Here is a 25,278-nt window from a genome sequence, read left to right on the forward strand (position 1 = left end):
TACGGACCAGATAATTCTTTGTTGTGGGGGACTATCCTGTGCATTATAGGATGTTTAGCAGCATCGCTGGCTTCTATCCAACAGATGCCAGAAGACACTCCCAGTTTTGATAACCAAGGTCTCCAGACATTGTCAAATGTCCTGGAGTGAGGGGTAGAAGGGACATAATCTTCCCAAGTTGAAAATCACTGCCTTAAATCAGTGATTCTCTGGCTTCCTGGTGAAAAAAAAAATGGTCCTATTTCTTACAATCTTAGAAAGTGATCAGGACATATAATTTCATTTTGAAGGGCAGATTTATATAAGGAATATCAAAAGAAAAGGTCATTGGAATAATCAACACATATGAGAATGACATTTGAAAACCATGTTTTATCACAGTTCTTCCCTTGGAAAGTTCCTAACAAATAAGTTTAAATGTACATTTGGCACCAGCAAATTTTCTGAAATTCAAGAAATAGTTTAAGGGATGGCAATTGGCAGAAGAAAAAAATGGTCTTCATTACAGTAACTTCATTATAGCCCCAACAAACTCAGCCTCTGAACTGATGTAACCCTATCTAAAAGTTAACACATTTGAACTATTATTGCCATCCAACAGCTGTGTGTTTTTCTACATCTCCAAATATTCTATCCCTAAATATAATTTCCTTTTATTCTTCTAGAGAAAATATTTAGCTATTTTATATATAAAATATATTTTAAAGTACATCTAAGAAAATTGTTGTCATTGTTCTTTAAAAAAAATCTTTCCATGCCCTTCGCAAGTAGGCATTATTTATGATTCAGTTTTTAGCTTTTTTCATAATCTCATACTGCTAGGTGGGTACATCCACTCTCACTATACATGCACTGTAGGTGACTACAAAATATATATTCACACTCTCAAGTGCTGTGTGGATGTCCCACATGCAAATCAGATGAGATATGTCCAAACTGAAGTAGTGGAGCCAAAGAAAGATAAATGTCTGGCTAAGGCATGAGGGACCAGTGCGAAGTGAGTCTTACTCTGGTGGACAAAACATGGGTAAATCAGCACTCTGGAAATGATAAGCCATGAAAAGGCAAAAGAGTTGTTGCAGTGACTATCTTCCTGGTTCAAAAGATGTTTTAAGAACCCAACTAGTTAAGCACTCAAAACTGGGAGCACAGCATCATCGAAGTCTTAGTCTAGAAGGGACGGTCATTGTCAGCTACTTCGGTCCTGCAGAATGCTCAAATGGTAAGAGGCTTAAAATTTCTGCCAAAATGTGAGAGATTAGGGATTTCTTTGGTGTTATTTGCTCTTTCTATTTTTTTTCTTTTTGTTCATGGCCCCCCATAATAGGTATTTTCTGATCCTTAAAAAAAAATTTCCTCATGTTCCAATATCAGCTAAATTTCTTTTCCCTGAACTCTTTTCCTCCTTTGTTCCCTATTCTCAGTTAAAGGTATCACTGTCTTCCTAGTCTTCCAAATAAACCTCAAGAGAAAACTCCTGCTTTCCCATTCACTACAACTTAACTGCTGCCCTAGACCTCCTGATTCTACCTTCACAACTTCTCTGTTATCCTCCCCCTCCTGGCCATTCCTGTTACCATTACCACAGCTCAGAAACTTGTAATGTCTTGCACTTAGATTAATTCAAGACTTTCAAATGCTCTGTCAACAACCAGTCTCCTCTGACTCCAAACAATTACGTTTCTTACCCCTTAATGCCTCCTTCTAAGAAACTGATAAAATCATGTGAATCAAATAAATAAACCCTTAAACACTCTCCATTTTCTATAGATTAAAGATCAAGTTCCTTACCATAGAAGGCCAAGACTCTCCACTATTATTTCCAGTCAATCTTTATGGACAACACAAATTTTATACTCCAGTCATTCCAGCTTTTCCGTTATTCTTCAAGTGCGAAAAGGACTTTACATCTGATCTTTTTCTCTTGTTCCATATTTCTATAATGCTATTGAGCACAATCCTTACTTATTTATGGCAAAATTCTGTTCATTAACCAATGCCTTTCAATTAAAATTCTTAGCTTAATCCTTAGTGCTCCCATGGCACCTTATCAATAGCTTCATCATATTATGTAAGCACACTGTAATTTTTTGTTGCATATGTAACTACCTTTCCTCCTAAACCGTGAGCTCCTTGTGGTCAAGAACTGTGTCTCATTCACCTTTGTAGCCTTTCAGTAACTTTAATGGCAAGAGTTAACACCATTCAATTCACTCTATGCTTAATACTAATCCTTGGAAATAGAAGAGAACTCTGAAATGGTACATACTTTTATTTTGCTCATCTTCTTTCATTTTATGTTTGCCCAGATTGGTATATTTTTCTTTAATTCTAAAATTAAATATGGATATAGAAAATTCACCTAATGATCTTTTGAGAAATTAGAAGAAAAATGGGTAGCAAGATTAAATCAGTATATTTCTTTTATTACATTTTTCAAAGTTTTTAAAGCAGTTTTATTGAGATATATTCACAAATCAATCAATCCAAAGCGCATAATCCATGGCTCATGGTATATTCACAGAGTTGTGTATTCATCACCATAATCAATTTTAGAACATTTCTATTACTCCAAAAAGAAAAATCCCAAACCCTTTATAACCCCTTGTTATTGACACTTAGCATTGATGTGGTACCTTTGCTGCAATTGATGAAAGAATATGAAAATATTATTGTTAAGTCTATAGTTTGCATTAGGTGTATTTTTCCCCATAAACCACCCTATTGATAACACCTTATAAATAGTGACATATGCTTGTTCTAGTTCATAAAAGAAAATTCTTATATTTGTACTATTAACCACAGTCATTGTCCACAAGGTTCACTATGTTATACAATTCCATGGTTTAACCTCTAGCTTTCCTTCTAGTGACATACATAACCCTAAACTTCCTCTTTTGACCACATTCACATAAATAATTCAGTGCTGTTAATTACTCTCACGATGATGTGCCAACATTACCTCTATTAGTTAGTTTAATTAAATACAAACTAATTAAAAATTCTGCACAAATTAAGCATCAGTCTCCATTCTCTACCCTCATTCTCTCTCCTGGTAGCATATATTCTAGATTTTAACTCATGAATTTGCTTATTATAATTAAATAATATTAATGAGATCATTCAATATTTGTCTTTTTGTGTCTGGCTTATTTCACTCAACATAATGTCCTCAAGGTTCACCCATGTTTTTGCATGCATCAGGATATCATTCTTTCTTACAGCTGAATAATGTTCCACTGTTTGTGTATGCCACATGTTTTTCATCCATTCACCAATTGACAAATGCTTGGATTCCTTCCATCTTTTGACAATTGTGAACAATTGCTATGAACTTTGGTGTGTCAAGGTTTGTCGTGTCCCTGCTTTCAGTTCTTCTTGGTGTATATCTAGTAGCAGGATTTGCAGATCATATGGCTCTTCTATAGTTAGCTTCCTGAGGAACCACCAAACTGTCTTTCACAGCATCTGCACCATTTTACATTCACACCAACACTGAATTCCTTTTTCTCCACATTCTATTCCAACAGTTGTAGTTTTCTGTTTTTATAATAGTGGCCATTCTAATACATGTAAAATGATATTGCATTGTGGTTTTGATTTGCATTTCCCTAATAACTAGTGATGTTGAGAATCTTTCCATGTGCTTTTTAGACATTTTTATTTTCTCTTTGGAAAAATGTCTATTTGAGTCTTTTGCACATTTTTTTAATGGGGTTGTTTGTCTTTTTACTGTTTAGTTGTAGGATTTCTGTACATATTCTGGATATTAAACACTTCTTGGTTTCCAAATATTTCCTCCCATTGAGTAGGCTGCCTTTCCACTTTCTTGACAGAGTCCTTTGAAGCACAAAAGTTTTTCATTTTAGGAGGTCCAAGTTATCTATTTTTTCTTTCATTGCTTAGGTTTTGTGTATAAAGTCTCAGAAACAACATTTTACCACAAGATTTTGAAGATTCTTACCAACATTTCCTTCAAGGAGTTTTATGGCCCTGGTGCTTATAGGTAGGTCTTTAACCCATTTTGAGTTAATTTTTATATAGGGTGTGAGATAGGGTCTGCCTTCATTCTTTTAGATATGGATATACAATTTTCCCAGCACCAATTGTTGAAGAGGCTGTTCTATTATGCCCAGTTTAGTTGATTTGGCAGACTTGTCAGAAATCAATTGACCATAGCTTTGAGGTTCTATTTCCAAACGCTCAACTTGATTCCATTGATAAATATCTCTATCTTCAAGTAAGCACCATGCTTTTAGACCACTGAGGCTTTGCAGTATGCTCTAAAGTCCTCCAACTTTGTTCTTTTTCAAGATGTTTTTGACTATTTGGGGACACTTAACTTTCCAAATAAATTTGATAACTGCCTTTTCCACTTCTGCAAAGTAGGTTATATAGGATTATGTCATCTGTAAATAGTGAAAGTTTTATTTTTTTCCTTTTTTATTGGATACCTTTTATTTCTTTTTCTCACCTAACTGCTATACCTAGAAGTTCTAGCACAATGTTGAATAACAGTGGTGACAGTGGGCATTCTTGTCTTGTTCCAGATCTTAGAAGAAAAGTTTTTGTCTTTCACCATTGAGTACAATGTTAGCTGTGGGTTTTTCATATATGCTCTTCATCATATTGATAAACTTTCCTTCTATTACATCTTTTTAAGTTTTTTTTAATCAAGAAATGATGCTATATTTTGTCAAATGCCTTTTCTGCCTCAATCGAGATGATTGGTTTTCCCCCTTCAATTTGCTAATGTGCTATATAAAATTAATTAATTTTCTTGTTCAAACCACCCTTATGTACCTGGGATAAAACCTATTTGGTCATGGTGTAATTCTTTGATGTCCTGTTGGCTTCAATTTGTAATTTTTTTCTTGAGGATTTTTACTTCTATATTGAATAGAGACATACGTTCGTAACTTTATTTTCTTTTTGTATCTCTATCTGGCTTTGGTGATGTTGGCTTCCTAGAATTACTTAAGTAGTGTTTCTTCCTCTTTAATTTCTTGGAAGAGTTTGAGCAGGATTGGTATTAATTTTTCTTGGAATCATTGGTAGAATTCAACTGTGAAATCATCTGGTCCTGGGCTTTTATTTATTGGCAAATTTTTGATGAATGAATCAATCTCTTAACTGTAATTAGTCTGTTGGGGTCTTCTATTGCTTCTAGAGTCAGTGTAGGTTGTTTGTGCATTTTTAGAAATTTGTCCATTTCATGTAATTTGTCTAATTGGCATAGAGTTGTTCATAGTACTCTCTTAAGATCCTTTTTATTTCTGTAGGGTCAGTAGTAATGCCCCCTCTCATTTCTGATTGTATTTATTTGCATCTTTCCCTCTTTTTTGTCAGTCTAGCTTAGGGTTTGTCAATTTTATTGCTCTTCTAAAAGAACCAACATTCGGTTTTGTTGATTCTCTCTATTGTTTTTTAATTCTCAATTTCATTTATGTCTGCTCTAATCTTTATTGTGTCTTTCCTTCTGCTTATTTTGGGATTAATTTGTTGTTCTTTTTCTATTTCCTCCATGTGTACAGTTAGGTCTTTGATTTTAGCACTTTCTTCTTTTTTCATTTCATGTAAGCATTTAAGCCTATTAATTTCCCTCTTGGCAATGCCTTCACTACATCCCATAAGTTTTTATATGTTGTGTTCTCATTTTCATTCATATTGAGATATTTACTGATTCTTCTTGCAAATTTTACTTTGACCCACTAATGTTTAAGTGTGTCTGTTGTTTAGCCTCCATATATTTGTGCATTTTTCAGTCCTCTGCCTGTTGTTCATTACCAGCCCCATTCCACTATGTTGAGTGTTTTGTATAATTTCAATCTTTTTAAATTTATTGAGACTTGTTTACCCATTGAACACATGTTCTTTCCCAGAGAAATCAATAAGCACTTAAGATGAATTTATAGCCTGCTGTTTGGGGGGGGGGGCATTGTTCTGTATATGTCTGTTAGGTCTAGTTCATTTATCATATTATTCAAGTGCTCAGTTTTCTTATTGATATTCTATCTAGATGTTCTGTCTATTGACAAGCATGGTGTATTGAAGTCTCCATTATTGTCGAGGTGTCTATTTCTCCCTTCTGTTTTGCCAGTGTTTGTCTCATGAACTTTGAGGCATCCAGGTTAGGTGCACAAATACTTATGCTGGTTATTTCTTCCTGGTGAATTTCCCCTTTAATTAATGTATAGTATCCTTCTTTGTCTCTTATAACAGTTTTGCATTTAAAGCCTATTTTTTCTGATATTAATATAGCTACCCAAATCCTTTTTTGATTACTGCTTGCATGAATTTCTGTTTCTAACCTTTTACTTTCAAGCTATTTGTGTCCTTGAGTTTGAGGTGAGTCTCTTGTACACAGCATATGAATGGATCATTGTTTTTTATCCATTCTGCCAATTGGTGTCTTTTGAATGGGTATTGTAAGCCATTAACATTCAATGATATTACTATATAGGTAGTACTTACTTCAATTATTTTGTCCTTTGGTTTTTATACATCATATCTTATTTTTGTCTGCTTTTACCCTTTTTGTTACCCTTACTGATAATCTTCATTTCTACACTTCCAAACTCTCTCTCCTGTCTTTTCTTTTCAGCCTTCAGATCTCCCTTTAGTATTTCTTGTAGGGCAAGTCTCTTGCTGACAAACTCTCAGGTTTTGTTTATCTGTAAATATTTTAAACTCTCCCCCATTTTCAAAGGACTGTGCTGCTGAATAAAGAATTTTCTTTCAGGACTTTACATCTATCATACCACTGCCTTCTTGCTTCCATGGATTCTGATGAGAAATCAGCACTTAGTCGTACTGTGTTTCCCCTGTATGTGCTTTTTGCTTGCTACTTCAGGATTCTCTCTTTATTTTCGGCATTTGACATTTTGATTAGTACGTGTCTTGGAGTAGGTCTATTGGGATTTATTCTGTTTGGTGTAGGCTGCACTCATTGAATATGCATATGTATGTCTGTTTCAGTTTGCTAAAGCTGCCAGAATGCAATATACCAGAAACGGATTGGCTTTTTCAGTGGGAAATTATTAGATTACAAATTTACAGTTCTAAGGCCAGGGAAATATACAAATTAAAGCATAAAGAGGTAGATAGCTTCTTTGAGGAAAGGCTGCTGGCATCCAGGGTTCCTCTGTCACATGGGAAGGCACATCATGATGTCCACTGGTGTTGGGTCTGGTTTCAATGGCTGTCTCCAAACATCTCTCCAAAATGTCTCTCTTAGCTTCTGTGAGCTCTCTGAATTTTATCTGTCTTTTATCCTCTCAGAAAGGACTCCAGCAAGGGAATTAAGATCCACCTTGAAAGGACTGGGTCACATCTCCATGGAAACAACCTAATCAAAAGGTTCCACCCAACAATAGGTCCGTCCCTACGGGGTTGGATTAAGAGAACATAGCCTTTTATGGGGTACATAACAGTGTCAAACTAGTATAATGTCCTTCATAAGAGGTGGGAAATTTTGGGCCATTATTTCCTCAAATGTTCTTTCTGCCCCTTTTCTGTTCTCTTTTCCTTCTGGGATACCCATGGTGTGTATGTTTGTGCACTTTGTCGTGACATTCAAATCCCTGAGACCCTGATCTTTTTTCCTTTCGTTTCTCAATCTGTTCATCTGTCTGTAAGATTTCAACTGCCCTGTCTTCTATCTTACTGATTCTTTCTTCTGCCTGTTCAAATCTGCTGTTGTATTCTTCTAATGTATTTTTAGTCCTTCTATTGTGTCTTTCATTCCCATCATTTGTTAGTTTTTTTGTTTGTTTGTTTGTTTGTTTGTTTTATGTTTTCATAGTCCTCACACATTGTCTCCTTAATATTCTTTTTGTCTTTCACCATATTTTCCTTCATCTCCTTAAATTGATTTAGGAGATTTGTTTTAACATCTTTGATTAGTTGTTCCAAATTCTGCCTCTCCTCTGAAGTTTTAAGTTGTTTCTCTGACTGGGCCATATCTTCCTGTTTCCTAGTATGGCTTACAATTTTTTTCTGGTGTCTAACATCTGATTATTTGATGAATTTACTCTGGAGGTCAGTTTCTATCTCTTGCCAGGGTTTTCTTGTTGATTGGCTTTATGCTTACGCACTTCTTTGACTCTTTGTTACACTTATTATAGACCTTTAGAACAGTTCATGTTTAACTGATCAGATTTTTTTGGCTCTTATTCATCTGATTCTTGCAAGGTATGTACAGCAAAATTTTTGAGACTGCACTATTTGTACAATTGTTTCACTCCTGGGAGAAAGGTTCCTTTACCCATCATTCTCTGGGAATGTTAATATGTTCTATTTGCTTTTTATTTGCCTCTATAATTTTTAACACTCCTTTCATTGTCTCTAGCTCCTTTTGTCTGGAGGGAAAATTCTTGGAGGTCACCCAGGAGAGTACTTTCTAAATCATTATTTCCCAGTCAAAACAGATCCAGGGACCCGAGGAAGGGACATAGATCAGTTCCAAAGTATCACGGGGAGAAGATCTGAAAGAATATCATACTTCTCTTCGATGGCTCCCCAAATTTGTGCTTTCCTGACCTTCGCAGCAGGTGGTGATCTTCCTCCAATTGTTCTCCACAGTCCTAAAGTGGTACTGTGCCTTTTGGCCTCAAACAACTCTGCCCCTATTGGGGTGCCTAGTTGACACAAAACAGCAAACAGTGTTTGGTTGTGCATGTCACCCCCCTCACCTCTACCCCCTCCCCCACAAAGTTCTCTGGGAAGAGGACTTTTATTTCCAGTCATGGACTGGATCTCAGAGTAGCTGCCAGGAGTGTGAGGGTTGGGCACCAGCCTCCGCTGTGTGGAGAGTTTTATTCTTGGCTCTTCTCTGCAGGTTATCAATCCCTTCCTTGCGCTTTTCCCTGGATGGTACACAGCATTCTTCTGGCCTCCAGAGCCCAAAAACAGTTGTTTCAGACAGTTTCTGGCTGTTTACTAGTTGCCCTGGAAGATGAGCTGAGTATTGAAGCTCTCTACTCTATCATCATACTCAGAAACTCCCTCTTTTTCAGAAGTTTTTAAGAAACATTTTCAGAGCTAATAAAATTACAACACTGTGTTTCTAGCCCTTCAGCTTGAAAATAAGAGCTTTTTCTTTTTTATTTTTTAGTATTCAACACAAATTTACCTGTATATGCAAAAACACTGATACCAGAGGAGACAATAATTGTGGTTATCCCTACAGTGGAACTGTTTACACAATGTAGAATTCCACATAGGTATTTGTAAGTAAAATCATCCATTTTCAGAACAGAACAAACAAGATTTCCTTTGCTTCAAAATAATGTGCTCACCAAAATTACTGCCACCTTTTTTGGTGAATAACTTGGTGGGCTACAGAAATTGTCTTCTTATTCTAAGCCTTTGGCTAAAACACTTATACAATAAGTCCATTATTAAAAATTGAAAGTGATCTTTGACACTTAGGTATAAAAAACCACTGAATTTCAATACAGTGAGCAAAAGCTTACCAAAGAATTTTTTGAGTGTTATTTCATAAAAAATATATTATAGTTTCTACCAAAATGCAAAATACTATATATAATATATATATATATACGAAAGAAGAAATTGAATCAGATCAGTGCATATATTTATTTCCTTTCATTTGACACAGGCCATTACCTTTTAAACTAAATAATCAATAAAATTAATATGTGATATCACACAATAACCTAACACAACATAAACCTGTGGGCAAGCTCATGAGAGCTAGGGTGCTTTGTTAAACAGATGCACTACAGATCACATTCTGAAAGCAGACTGTTATACCTGTGGAGCATTTTTAAAGAACAGAAATTCCTATTTTAAAATTTGTAAATAATAGGAATATGGAAATACCTTTCCTAAAATGGCAGCTTTTCCACCAAACTAAACCACAGCTAGCATTATACAGTACCAGAGATAAATAACATAATTGAATGCCAAATCATACTTTCAAAGTTATTTCAAAACTTTAAATTGATATTCCTGTGTATATCTACAAAAATAAATTATAAATCAATATTTTATAATCAACATATTGATTATATATTTAAAAAAACTGAAGGCTTCAGACTTCAATTAGAGATATGAATAAAGCAGATCTGGTTAAGACTAGAGCAAATCGGGCCAAAGGGTTAAGGTCGAAACTGACTGTGTTCAAACTTCAACTTCCATGTGAGACCAAGGGAAGAAATGTTTATTTGGTGTAGGATCTATATTTTCTAAACAATATAACTTCTATGGTCAGTTTGTTCAGACACTACAATTACATAGAACTTTGACTAGGACGTGAGCTACAGTAGGTCTGTATAGATTGGAATGAAATAGCAACACATCCTAAAGTAATTTGGGTGGAGAGTAAAAATATATATTTGGGAGCCCCCTGAAGAGCTGGGGGAGAATGCAGAGGTGTTGGACTTCCTCACCTGGATTGTTGCTGATGTTCTCACAAAAATTGGGGACTGTCGGCTTGATGTGCTGAGCCCTTTGTCTTAGAGCTGGCCCCTACGAAGCTTGTGGTTGCAAGGAGAAGCTAAACCTGCTTATAACTGTGCCTAAGAGTCTCCCACTGAGTGCCTCTTTGATGCTCAGATGTGGCCCTCTCTCTCTAACTAAGCCAGTCTTGGAGGGTGATCTCACTGCCCTCCCCCCTACATGGGACCTGACTCCCAGGGTTGTAAATCTCCCTGGCAACACAAGATATGACTCCCGGGGATGAATCAACCCGGCATCATGGGATTGAGAACATCTTCTTGACCAAAAGGGGGTGTGCAATGAAATGAAATAAAGCTTCAGCTTCAGTGGCTGAGAGATTTCAAACGGAATCGAGAGGTCACTCTGGTGGACATTCTTACACACTATATAGATAACACTTTTTAGGTTTTAACGTATTGGTATAGCTAGAAGTAAATATCTGAAACTACCAAACTCCAACCCAGTAGCCTTGACTCTTGAAGACAATTGTATAACAATGTAGATTACAAGGGGTGACAGTGTGATTGTGAAAACCTTGTGGATCGCACTCCCTTTATGCAGTGTATGGATGGATGAGTAGAAAAATGGGGACAAAAACTAAATGAAAAATAGGGTGGGATGGGAGGGGTGGTTTGGATGTTATTTTTTTTATTTTTATTCTTTATTCTTTTTCTGATTCTTTCTGGTGTAAGGAAAATGTTCAAAAATAGATTGGGGTGATAAATGCACAGCTATAAGATGGTACTGTGAACAGGTGATTATACACCATAGATGACTGTATGGTATGTGAATATATCTTAATAAAACTGAAATTAAAAAAAAACTGATGGCTTATCTGATCTTTGAAATCATCATCCCACAAGTATCCAATCCTGATTTCTTTTCCTACAATATAGATCATAGCTCCTTTTAATTTGTTTTGTGAAGTGTTACACAATATCACATTATTGTTCTTTGCTTCCTTAACCTTCATTGCTTTCTGACAAGTATTTGATTCATTTTCTTAGTCAATAAGAGAAGATATTAAAAGATTGTCTTTCTCAGCAAGTAAGTATTAATTTGGGGTCAAATAAGAACACTTAAAGGCAAGCCAAATTTTTTACCAAGATACTAAAAATTATAGTCATTCAAATATGATTAGTTTTATAATATCACTAATTTAGCATAAGTGTTTGAATAATCTCATACCATTCACTTCCCCTCTGGAATAAAGACTAAAAATATATAGTAAAATTATATAATTTCTCTTGGTCCTCTATTATATTAATCAATCTTCATAAAATTTTAAGATTATTTTCTCTACTTATCAAAATGTAGTATGACTAACCCTGAGTTACACAGCAATCAGCAGAAATATATTACAGTGCTGAAGAACATGGATTCTGATGTCCAAGGGATTGAATCACAATTCCACCACTTACTATCTGTCTGACCTTGGTTAAATTGTGAAACCCCTCTAGGCTTTAGATTCCTTGTCTGTAAAATGGAGACAAGAATGGCACTTGCTTGTTATGAGGATTAAAAGACTTAATTCACATAAAGCACTTAGAAAAGTGCCTGATAACCAGATATACAATTTTATTATTAATTCTAGTGGCAAAATTCATTGGAATTCTAACCTAATGTTTTTATTTTTCATTTCTTTCAACACATTTTCAAATCTTAACAGAAAAACATAATAAAGGTAAGTCCATTTTTATTATCAAAGATACCAGAAGAAAGGGAAAAAGCAATGCTTTTTTTTTTTAGTGATTAAAAGGTGTTTCTTAGAACAGTTGGAATTTATTTTCCTTTCAAGTTTAGGTTTAGGGCATGATTCTGAGCCTAAGAAACTTTTATAAATGTCCAACACTCTGTTAGGGGGTTCTAATTTGGATCTTAGATCTAAACTCACCAGTTAAAAATAATGAGAATTTTTAAAAATATTTATTTATTGAAAAATCTCTGATGCAGTTCTCACATTTGTTAAGATAGGATAATCAATTCTGCAGACAGTAATGTATTGTAAAAAGTAATTTAGCATTGACACCAAATGATGATGATAAAGAAGTGAAATTTAATCAAATAAAAGGGGAAAAATAAAACAAGAATATTTTGCTTTTTACTACTGAACAGTGTTAAATTACCTTTTATCTGCTAGAGAGTCACTATAGAAACCAGTTTAGCAATAAAGAATTACTTATATTTCTAACTAGAAATCATTGTGAATATTAGACATAACCTGAAATAACGGGAAATGTCACAGAGGAAAACTGGAAGTATCACTTTCTTGTAATGCTGTTAAATTACTCACACCATTGAAAAAGACACTTGACTTTCATTAAGAAAATCCTTATGTTTGTTTTCAGCAAACCAATTAACATTTACTCTCCACTAACTCTGTTCTCCTTTCCTAGCCCTTTGCTTCAAACAGTTCAAAAGAATCCAATGATACATATTTAACAAAAACTGAAATATTGTAGTAATAAACATGTAAAGACAATTTAATGATTTGATAAGTAACTACTGGACACATTTAAGATTAATACTGATTGATCCTAAGGTATATAAGGTAATTGGACTAGTTCCTTATAGATGCTAAGGAAGCTGAAAGAGCATTGTATGCAGAATAGAAAAGGTAAAATTTGTGGGCTGGATTAAGCCACCAGTTAAAAACAAAAGAATAAACCAAAATAAAAAAAAAACTTGTTATTTTGTCTTGTGAAAATCAGAGGAATGATATTTGACCCAAAGACTTTTTGCAAATACCAGGGATATCCAAGATTGTGGTTGGAATGTTAATTTTACATTCATAATACCTCCAGGGTCAGGGTAATGAAGGGATACCACATGCAAAATGATGTAAAGGCAGGTTGTTCACTTTTCAGTTCTTTGGAGATCTGTTTGTGATCTTGGGCATATTACTTGACTACTGAAGCTTTCAATTCCTATTTGCAGAACTGAGGTTGAGTTTAGCTATTTCCTTCCCATACCACATGTTGAGAAAAGAAAACTACACAAATCCTAAATGCCATTATCACTCATGGACCTGGGAAACCTGCTTATATAGAAAGTAAAGATTTTGTATATTCTTTAATCTCTGTCAGAGGATGGAATTTCATGTATTATTATATATGTCAACCTATAACACCTGTTCAAGTTGTGCATCCTTCTGAAACACAGCCATTTCATAATAAGGTTAACATGAACATAAGGTTACTTACGTTCTCCAAATTTAACAAAAAGTTTTCTTTTCCTGTATTAATGTTAGATGTCTTTAAGATAATATTTATTCTGTGTAAAGGGAGAAGTGATTTAAACTGAAAACAATTCCAAACTTCCCTTTGAAAGGAAATTGAGAACACCAACACTATTTCAATTTTGTTGGTGCAAGTTAGGCTCCTCAAGTATCAAGACCTCTTTATACAGAGGCAATCAACAATTTAGATCAATGCCATTAAAGAGTTGTGACTTTGGACAAGTCATAGAGTTTCAGAAAATTTTAGTTTCCTTAATTATTAAAAAAAGGGGGATCTTGTACTAGATGATCTGTAAAATCCCTGTTATTGTCAATATTATGATTCAGCAAAATAAAACCTTCTGTAATAGGTTTTTCCAATATTCAGTATATATCTTTCAAGAAGAAACTACTACACTTTAAGAAATAATTACTTAGGAAGTGCTTGGTAAGTGGTGCCTCATAGTAATTCATATAGTTGAATTAAGTAACTGTTTTGCATATTTCCCTAGTTTCTCTTTACTGTTTTAAACTATTTGGCCTTCACCACAGGTTTCAATGAATTCCTCAGTAATAATGCCTATCAAAGATCATGCACAAACGTATAGATGCTATGCTGAAATATAGAATAGTTTTGAGGAAAATTTGTCTATTACCTCAAATTTTTATTTCAGTAACTTAAAGGTATTTTCCCTTACTTAATAGATATCTTGACATATAGCTTAAACTATCTGATTTATCAAAAATTTGTTAATACCTCAAGGAAAAATAAGTCCATTTAATTAAAATAAAAGATGCACATAATGATCAAAAATAAGCTAATTAACTAGGCACAAGGCAAGATGTTTCTCTCCAAATTGCCTTAAAACCTTAATGTTAATTTAGAGTCAGCTACATTTTCTCCAGCTTGGGGTTCAAACAAAAATTGTCTGGCTAGCTGCCCTGAGGCAGAGCAAAGAAGGAGCTCCTTAGGGAATGAAATGGCCTGTACTCTCAATTTTGTTGAGCCAAAAAATGCATGAGGCTTTTCATGGGCTATGTGGACCACACAGAAGGAGAACCAGTCTGGAGCTATTTAAATTCTTACCCAAGGAGACGGATCAAGGGGCACCAAGGTCATAGACACTAGAGTCTGATGGACCAAGGGAGCACTTACTATTATCCCTGATCCTGCTCATGTAACTGCAATTCATCTGACACACAACAGTCATCAGATTACAACATCCTCTTGCTTAAAATCCTTCCACTGGCTCCCCACTACACTTAGAATAAAGCCCAACCTTCCTCTAAAGTGGTTTAGGAAGCCCTTCTAGGTCAAGTACCTACTTACTCTGACATGTCAGGTCACTCTCCCTTTCATCCACCCCAGGCCACCCACTGGTCTCTCCACCCTTCCTCTAAATAGGAGCAGCTCATTCCTGCTTAAAGAATTTGCATTAACCACTCCCTCTGAAACTCTTTCTCCCTGAGTTTTTGCATGATGTCGCTTTCCTGTCATTTAGGTGTCAGTTTAAATGTGACTTCCTCCAATATATCTTGCCTGACAAGCCACTCTAAAGTAGCTACCCAGAACCCCTGGTATCAAATCACTCTATTTTAATTCTCCTCAAAGAATTAATCCTTGTGACATTATTATGATTAATTTGCTTCTGGTCTGTCTCCTTCCACTCGGATGTAGGGCTTTGGAAAAGTAACGATACTGTCTCTCTTGATCACTGCTTCATTGCCTGGCAACAGCTACACACCCAAAAAACTTTTGTTGAGTGAGACAATTAAAAATCATATTTTCATGGCATATTTAAAGAGGCAGGCAAATGCTCACAAAAGTATGTTGTATCAAAGGTTGATACATGATAATAAATTTGTAAAAAAACAAAAAGAGAGCATATATGTAAGATATTTAATAAAAAGGCTGAAACGAATATAGCAAGATATTAAAAGTTGTTCTCTCTGGTTGGAGGCTATTTTTACTCTTCTTCATGTGTCATTGCATTTTCCAAATTTTCTAATAGTGTGAGGATTACTTTTTAAATCAGAACAACCACCACCACAAAATGCTACCAAAAAAGTAGTTTAAGGCATCATTATTTTTAGTTGGTTTAAAATATGTTTCTTTGGGAGAAACCTTTTACTTGCTGCAAATTCTTATTATCGATTCTGTGCCAAGAGAAAGACATGAAAAATTAAAATGTAGCAAGCACATTTTCAAAGGGGAAAAATTGTCAAAGTAGTATTTCCTTCCTTGAATTTCTAATACCTGGCTGATCTTAAAAAAAAAAAACAAACAAGCAAATAATAAAATGGAGGAAGGGGACAAGGATATTATAGTACTCAGATATTGCATTATCTACCTTAAGGAAACCAATGCTGTTGGTTTCCCTATGCACCAAATGCTGTTTCCTACGTAATCTGAAGTTACAACCGGTTGTGTTGTAGGTGCTAGTGATGCATGTGAAACTGTTAACTAGATGCAATAATCTCAAAAGGAAGAGCAGTACTCTGCTCACTACATTCTACACTCTTAGTCCCTACTTTCAAATATTTGTTACATTTATCTTAAAAATTCTACTTCTTTGCTGCTGCTTACTATTTTATGACAATTATTTTAATTTTTAAAATCACTATTCTTTACAAGAATATGCGCAACACTGTCAGGTTACATGACAGGGACACTTACTAATTAAGATAAAACAAAAATTAACTCATCCTCATTACTCCAATTAGGGATAAAGCTTTAATGGAATCCACTGGGCAAGCTCCTGCCCAGAGCCTTTCCGCAAGCTGCTTCCTCTGCCTGCAAAGCTTTTTCCACAGAGAGCCAAAAGACTGGTTTCCTCTCATCTTTTAGATCTTTACTCAAATTTCATTTTCTCAATGAACTTGTCCCCGACCAACTACTTAAAACTGAAACCCGTTAACATTTTTATTTCCTTTCTCTGCTTCCTTTTTCTCCTCAGCAATCATCACCACCTAACACACTAGGTCTGTTTATTGTCTGTCTCCTCCACAAAAATGCCAGTTCCATGAGGGCAGGGATATTCATTCGTTTTGTTCTCTGCTGTATTCTCAGTATAGTAACTTGAGAGAATGAATGACATGGGTGATTATGATTTATGAGATTGTGTCTTTAAAGTTTATCTATGATTTATGCCCTGAAGTCCAGGAATACTAGAAATCTCTCCCGAGGTTAGACAGACATCTGAGGATCCAAGGACCTGTAACTTCCATAGTTCATTTTGTACTCCAGAAATATTACAAAATGGAGGAAAACCTTGAGTGAGCCACCCAGAAGTCATGATGTTTGGTTTGCTATAGACCCCTGTAAAATACTAAACATCATGTCAGAGAGTACTGATGATGTTGCCAAGGTCACAAAAGTTTAGAACTTGCCCCAGTGTACAACTATTCCCTTTTTCTGATAAGGTTCTTCTGCATGGTGAGTCAAAACGAAAATTGCTTTTGTTTCAGTGTAGGTATCTTTAGAATGTTCTGTCTTTAATCTCCTGGAAGAAATGTAGTCAAACTGTGTTATGATATAAAAACTTGAGTTTCACAGAAGGGCACTGATATCTAAATAAACAAATAAATAAACAACCCATTTTCTCCTCCCCCTAAGAATTGCAAGTTCACTAGATGAATATTTCATCTGAAACCTGAGCAAGAAAAGTGCTCTTTGGGCTGTATAGTAGGTCATATTTTGAAAGTTCTCTTTAGCCAACCAAATGATGTTTATCAGGGTGAAATACTTATAAAGAAGTAGCTTTATATTTCAGAGTTGTTCTGTCCCCAAACCAGAAGTTTCCTTTTAGACAACTAGCGTCTCTTAATACCTCAGATTTACATGGTAGTGTCTATTCATTCACTAAAAACCTAAGATGTACCCACTAAATGCAAGAAACTGAAAACTTCAAGGCAGGAATAGAAATTGAATGATCTTACACATAAAAATAAAAGAAAACCTTTTACCTTTTTTCTGCCTTGAACTATAAATTTTCTCTGTGAATAATTTTGCAAATTCTATTATATCATCACTCCATTCTCACACTACTTCTAGATCAGAAACACTCGGATGAAACATTTTTCTAAAATAATCTGAACCATTGTTACAGAATCTACTATACATTTCTTTTTCTTTCTCTTAGTTCTATTTTTCTTATATTCATCCATTTTTTATTTTGAAAGCTATCATGCTATTTTATAATTCATGAGGGATAATATCCTAAAATCATTTTACTAGTTTCTGAAATAGCATCAAAGACAACAAATTACACTATTTACAGGACAGCTGAAAAATAATTTAGCTGACTAAAACAATGGCATAAGTTCTGTCTCTTCATACTTCATCTGTAGTTGTATAATCCTTAAAGATACATAAAGGCACTACTCAACTAATAATATTTGATATGTTTTTTAAAATGCTAGTTTATATACAAATGACACCTTTTCAAAAAATTTTATACCTGTCTCATTTTTACCTTCACAACTGCAAACTCCCAAATACGTAGTTAAAACAAAGGCAATACGATATCCAAGGATTATCTAAATTTAATATATTTAGTCTTTAAATTACACTCATTGGTTTACATGCCAATGTATGTAATTTTCAACGCAACTGAAAATGTACAATATTGATTGAATTAACACAGTCATCTTTGTTCTTTTTAAATGTAAATGCCTTTGTATTAAATTTTCACAAACTGGGATTAGTTTAATTCATAAAGACACCTCTTGTTTTAAGATTTTACTAAAACAAAGAAACAATGAAAAAACTTTAAAGAATTCAGTGTAACCAAAGACTGAAAGTTATGAAGCTATTCATTATGAATTGAAAATATTCTGGATTATTAAATTAACATTTAAAATACACTGAAAGCATTTCCTCACCAATATTGGGATGCTTCAGAAGACGGCAGATTCGAGCTTCCCTTTCCAGTTTCTGATGATCTGTTAAAAAAATAAAAAACAGAAAAGCAAATTACAACTTTTAGCAAAAAGAATAAAACACAATAAACAGCATAACAAAATGATGCCTATAAAGCTTTTATGTTTGTGTATCCTTTGATACTTAAAAAAAAATGAACATTCAAATTTGGAATCAGATAACACAACATAGTCAACACAACATAGTCAACAATCTTAATTTTCTTTATTTTTCATTAGCCTGAGCTTGGTAGACTGAGGTATAGAATGAAACAGTAGAAATGAGACCAAAAAAAAAAAAAAAAAAAAGAAAGAATGTAAAAAAAAAAAAGAAACAGTTTTCTTTCTTAACTTTACCTTAAACAAGAATATATTGTTACAATATATATTAAAACACCCATTTAGAGCAGAGAATGCATATCTGGAAATTGGAACATGAGCAGAACCAGTGTTAACTAAATAGTCATTACAGTTTGTCCCCAATGGAGAAGTATTACTGGTACAGTCATGTTTTCTACCCATTCTTATTACAATTGTTGGTCCAACTTCCCAGGTGTAAGATGTACTTTTACCGCTGCCCTCCTTTACCCTTTTGTTTCCCTGAACACTCCCTTGAAGGGGCATGGACCACTAAAAAACTTGTATTTTAAGAACAACCCTGATAGTCTTTGGTTTCTTTGTGGCAGTTCATCTGCAAATAAATGTAAACAAAATCACTTGTTAAAACAGAAAAGAAATGGCAGAGAGAGGCAAGAATGTAGCAAAAGCACATGTTGAATGTAAGAATAGCACTGTAGAGCAGTCATTAGTTGAGAGACTTTACATAGAGTATCACATTCAAACCTTACAAGAGCCCTGGTGTATACTATAGAAAAATGTTTTATATAATTTTTTTGGTAATTTAGAAAAGTATGTTTTAATATATAGTGGTATTAATAGCTCAAAGAGAAATAATGTCTAATGAATCTTCATAATACCGGATAACATCTAACAGTGTATCCATTATATCTGGATTTCCAAATATAAAGAAAGATATTCTCTGGCCTTGCCACTGTCTAAAACTACACATATTTTTAATTCAACCCCCATCACTTTAACAGGCCCTTATTGTTAAGAAAAGCTAATTCTAGAATATCCTTATTTAGAAATATACAACTAACACAAAAGGCTACACTAGATTTTCAAAATATATTTCTCTAAGACCATTCTATTGAACAAATACTGTAAAATGTTTCAATGAAAGACTTAAGTTTATAGTACTTATAATTTTGTTATGGAGATAGGGATATGCAAATTATATTTAAACCATATCAGTAATCTGATACATACATAATTATGCTAAAATAAAGTAAATCAAGGAAACAAAAGCCCTTTACAGACAATAAATGCTATAGAGTTTCAGCTAGAGATGTGAACATAATTAGAGAATTTTATGTAGCCTATATATTTGTTTTCTACTGCTGCATAACAAATTATCACAAATTTAGCAGCTTAAAACAACACACATTCACTAGCTCATGGTTTCTGAGATCAGGAACTGGGGCACAGCTTAACTGGGTCCTTTGTTTTATGGCATCTCACAAGTCTTCAATCAAGGGGTCAGAAGGGCTGGGATTTCACCTAGAATGTTGCCTGGGGAAGGATCAACTACCAAGCTCCAATGGTTGTTCCCAAAATTTTAGTTCCTTGAGGCTGTTGAACTGAGGGTCTCAGTTCCTAGCCAGCTGTTGTCTGGGAGCTGCCTTCAGTTCCTCGCCATAGGCCTAAATGGCAACTTATTTCATCAAAGCCACCACGGAAGAATCTGATAGCAAGAAGGCAGGCACAACTTTATCCAACTAATCACACAAGTGACATCCCATTACATTTGCTGTATTCTGCTGGTTAGAAGCAAGGCAGTAGGCTGGCCCACTTTCACCGGGAAGGAATAATACAACAAGGGCATAAGTACCAGGAAGCAAGGGTCATTGGTGGCTATCTAAAATTTGTCTTCCATAGCAGATTTTAAGATAATAGCACTGATGCTTTCAAGAGCTTTCTCATTGCTAAACAGCTTTCCTTACTTTTTCTTCCATACCATCGCTTAACTTAGTGATCCCCTATGAATCATGAGGCACTGTGCATTCTCCCAGTGGAGCATATTTTGACATGCCAAACAGGAAGATCTAACTGAAGTACTCATTAAAACCAAAATTTAACAATAATGGAAATGCATATCACTTGGAATGCTTTCACGTTCAACATCAAGTTCATGACTTCACTTTAAGAGGGAGTAAGTAGGCAAGGAGTAAGAAGCTATTATTACCAAAAGCACATTTCTTTATTTATCCTGCTAAGAGATGAATTAGTTTTGCATTTAAAACTTCCTTTGTTTTTAATTCAGTTGGCAGCAGAAGTCATACATCCTACTTCATCATTCCCAGTTCTCAAAACTAGATACTATGGTGAGAGGCGAAGACAGATTATATAAGGTAAGATATAACTGTTTCGCACCATTTGAGATTTTCTTTTATTACCCACACACCCTGACATTAGTGTAGAATCAGCCTCACTGGTCATTTAATATATATTAAAGAACTCAAACTATAATAGTTTGGCTTTATTCTTTCGGTGGGGCTCAGGTCCACACTTTTTATGAATAAAAATATAACCCTACAGCTCTAATCTTGTCAGGGATGATAAGGTACATGCTGTTAGCAATATCTGGTTGAAAATCTGCCATACAAACAATGCCTTAAGGAAAATATGTCATCATTCAGTTCTGACATGGAGTCAGTGGGCAACAGCACAGTACCCTGTACAGAGACTTCCAGGTATTTTCTGTGTCGGACTGTGAAATTTTCAGACAAATTAAATTTACCAGTTTCATGCACAAACTCACTTTATTCTTTTTTTCATCAGTTTCACACATCAGAAATGAATGGTGTTCAGATAAATAATTTATCGTAGATAATTGTTTAAGAGGGAGCTGCTGGGTAATACATTTAGTCTATTTTCTAGACTACAAAGGAATGAAGAGTGAAATGTGTTGGTAGCATTCTTATGCTGCCCCACAGGAGGAATATCTTTTCCTCTTTCACTACAGTAATGGCATCCTCTCAGAGACATGACATGATATCTGTTATGAAAATAACTGTTTACACAAAATTATGCAAACATCAAACAAAATCTCTCAATTTTATAAGACTACTGTTCAGTAGCAATTTAAACGAGGATACATGTAGACTTTTTTTAAAATTACAAACAATGACTAATATTATTTTATACAAAACAAATACTATATAAATGTTTGTTTCAGATCTAATTATACAGAATATATACGTATCTACTAAGAATGAAGAGAGGAGAAGGGAACCTTTTGTTAGGACTTGTTAGTACCTAAGGGAAGTCTTAGGAGAGGCTCCTAGTAAGTCTATCACTAGTTCTAAGCCTTTATCATTTAGGAGTGTGTGCATAATTATGTAGAACAAGGTCCCAGGTATACTGTGCAGTAAAGGAGTCTGTTGCTGGACTTTAGATTTTCTCTAGAAGATAAAGGGAGGAGATGGGCAGGAAGCCCTGCCTACACCCTCGTCAGTACTAGCTGACATTAATTAGCTCTCCTTCACAGTTCATAGCCTCTCCAACTGCGTTGCTTTCATCTTCTCTCAAGGCGGCCGCTGCCTGCCTGTGTGTCTATCGTTTTGCTAACACAGCTACGTCATTCATTGTATGTTCCAGGGCAATGAACTTGTACTGTGAGTGTCACCAGAGAACTCAGTCAGGAGGAGCAAACCAGGAAGCATAACAGGAGGGTGCTACCAGAATGGGCAGATAGTCAGGAACATGTCCCTGCAGGAGTAAAGAGATCCAAGGAGCAGTCAGTCAGTCATGGTCCAGGCTTGTCCATAGAGGAAAGCAAAATGGCATTTAGGACATAGGTATCGGACTCGGATTTCACACAGAACAGATGACTGTCTTTCAACAGTATCATTTTAAACTATTATGTCTCAAGTGATTATTAATATCATAAAAAACAAACCCTTATATAACCAAACTATGATGCTGTTGCTAGTTTGGGGCATATGAGGAAATAAGCAGAAAGAGATTTCAATTATTTAAATCTTTATTTTAATTTTTATATCAATAATTTTAATTCATACAAAATTTTAAAAAATAGATTATACTTCTATAGCAGGGTAATGAGATAAATTTTACATAGGATTTCATTCTGCCTTCGGACTCTACAAAGACATCTATGTATCACCAGGTATAATTTTACTTGTGGGATTCGAGGGATTTGCCACGATTACATTTCCATGGTTCGATATAAGAGAGGTAATCATGTGAGACACTTTGCATTACAATCTTTCAAACTTTGACTGCCTAGAGACTAAAACAACTCAGAACATAACATGGCATATTAAAGATAACCTCTGCTTTACATTCTTCCTAGTAGCCCAGATGATTTTCACAGGCAGCTGCAAAGTAACACAAGAGAGCCTTTACTTCAGTGATTTTGGTATTCTTGAGTACTCTTTTCCTTAAGAATTAAGTACAAACAATTTATTCAAAAGAGAAAAAGGATAAAATATTTACATAGTTTTCTGCAGGACTTTTTCCTTATATAGTTTAATATTAACACAATAAAAATAGAGATTAAAGATAACTTTGGCTAATAATTTAGAAGAATGAAGGAAAGAAATGCATGACACATGGATTTTTATAGTTCTTTTAAGCATCTGGAACTTTCAGTTATTCATTTTTCTGTGAAAATGAATCTTGTGTATTGCAGTGACTGTCAGCTTTTTAAAATTTCTGATTTCTTGTGATTATTTTCATTCTAAATATATATTTATTTTTGAGCTTAATTTTTCCTTTTCCTGAGAGAGAACTTCTCAAATTGCATACATTTCAGGCCCTACTAAAAATGGACCCACAATCCTTGTGATATATGTGAGAAAAAGATGTTTATTGTTTAAATGCTAAATGTAAAAAGACATACTTTCATATAAAAATACCTCATGAAATTTATAATAACTTTCTTCTTTAAGTGACTTGAAACACATTTATATTTCTAAATCCAGTCATTAAAATCCGATACATATCTTATATTACATTTGTTATGACTGACCAAACATAGTGAAAGATTGCTAACTTAAAAATCAGGGGAAAAAATGGCTTCTAATACAGGCTCTGGCAGGAATAATAATAAAAAGGGAAAATCTTAGAAATGTGAAAAACTATACTTATTCCTCCCTCTCCTATGGGGATACTACACTGTTGAGATAATATATCTTTATTTTTAGGGAGGACAAAAAGAATTCTTATATTAGACATGGTACTAGCAATTATACATAGCTTTTAAGTAAACACAAGGGCAATGATAGGTGCTTTGGAAGACAGAATAATATACTATGGTCTAGGTATTCACGAATTAGTAATTAAATTAGGAATTTGTGGTTTTTAAGAAGAAGAAGATCCTTCAAAATGCAGAAGGGAAGTAAAGCCATCATTTATTAAACTATGTCCCAAGTTCAAAAATGTAAGACACTAAGGACTGGTCTCAGTTTAGTTTAATTATGTATTCCTAGTCTATCACATTTTGTGAATGCTTTTATTGCCCCTTTCTACCCCACTCTGGAAAGGAAAGAGAAATGCTTATTCAAGAACACAAAATTGGGGATGGAGGGAGGAAACCTGTGAGAGAAATATTTGAAGAGGCATGCCTCCTAAAATTTGAAAAAAATAAGAACTGCTACCCATTTCAAACCTGACTAAAGGCATGAAACTGTGCTTGGCCAGCTGTCCTGCAAGTGCAAGGCAAAGAGGGTTCTGTTGTCATCAGGCTATACTTCCATCAATGGCAAGACAAAGATGCACATTTTCCATGCACCAGATGTGGGCCCACTGGAGGGAGCAGCCAGGGTGATTTTTCAAGAAACATTAGCCAAGAGGACCACCTTGAGGGGCAACGTGACCCCAAAAGAGGGATGGAATGCCAGAAGCCCAGTAACTGCAAAAGCAGTTAAAACCATCCAGTTGGGGGAGGCATGGCTAGTATCAGAACTGTAGCCATACTTTCCCAGAAGAAATCATCCAGGAACCTACAGAAATGTCCCATGAGAGTTAGCAATCATGTATCTATCAGACAGTAGCAATGCAAAGTAGAAATAATCTGTAGAAATAAGACTTTTCCACCTCCTTACAGCTCTACCCTGAAGGGCTACAGACAGGAGCCAGTGAATGAGAGAGGAATTGGGGTGACAAAAGGTGCCACATACCACAAACCTCCCTTTGTCCAGGTAGTATCTCAAGCACAAAACAGGCCTAAGCAGTGAGAGAGAATAAGTTTTAAATCATATTACACCATTCAGGACTTTTTAATTTCTGAAATGAGACTATTAGCATGACTAAAGGAAACTGCAAAGCTATGAGATCTTACTTCATCAAAGACAGGAATGAATATGGGTTTGAGGGAGCTCAGAACAAAGTGGTTTCCACTTGTACTGCACTGAAGCCAGATGGTTATTTAGTAATCCAGTTACAATATTTTAACATAATAACAACAGATTTAAATATTTTTTAAACATCTATAACCATGTGGACTTAATGAATTCTGTTATTTTCTTCATACCACAACATCCTCTTTCAGAGTTTTATGTGCAATCCCCTTTGGAAGCAGGGTAGGTGAAGAA

At 34.8% G+C, this 25,278-nt stretch overlaps 1 protein-coding gene across 9 annotated transcripts in view; it reads right to left on the minus strand.

The window, feature by feature from the left end:
- CAMK2D (calcium/calmodulin dependent protein kinase II delta) overlaps nucleotides 1-25,278 on the minus strand; it is a 320,046-nt gene that overhangs the window by 203,177 nt on the left and 91,591 nt on the right. For all 9 annotated transcript variants that reach the window (XM_037830526.1, XM_037830524.1, XM_037830530.1 and 6 more), the window contains exon 3: nucleotides 18,566-18,625. In XM_037830526.1, the coding sequence (XP_037686454.1) occupies nucleotides 18,566-18,625 (60 nt within the window). The remainder of the gene's footprint in view (nucleotides 1-18,565; nucleotides 18,626-25,278) is intronic.

This window comes from Choloepus didactylus, chromosome 3 (assembly GCF_015220235.1).
Source record: "Choloepus didactylus isolate mChoDid1 chromosome 3, mChoDid1.pri, whole genome shotgun sequence".
Classification (NCBI taxonomy): domain Eukaryota; kingdom Metazoa; phylum Chordata; class Mammalia; order Pilosa; family Megalonychidae; genus Choloepus; species Choloepus didactylus.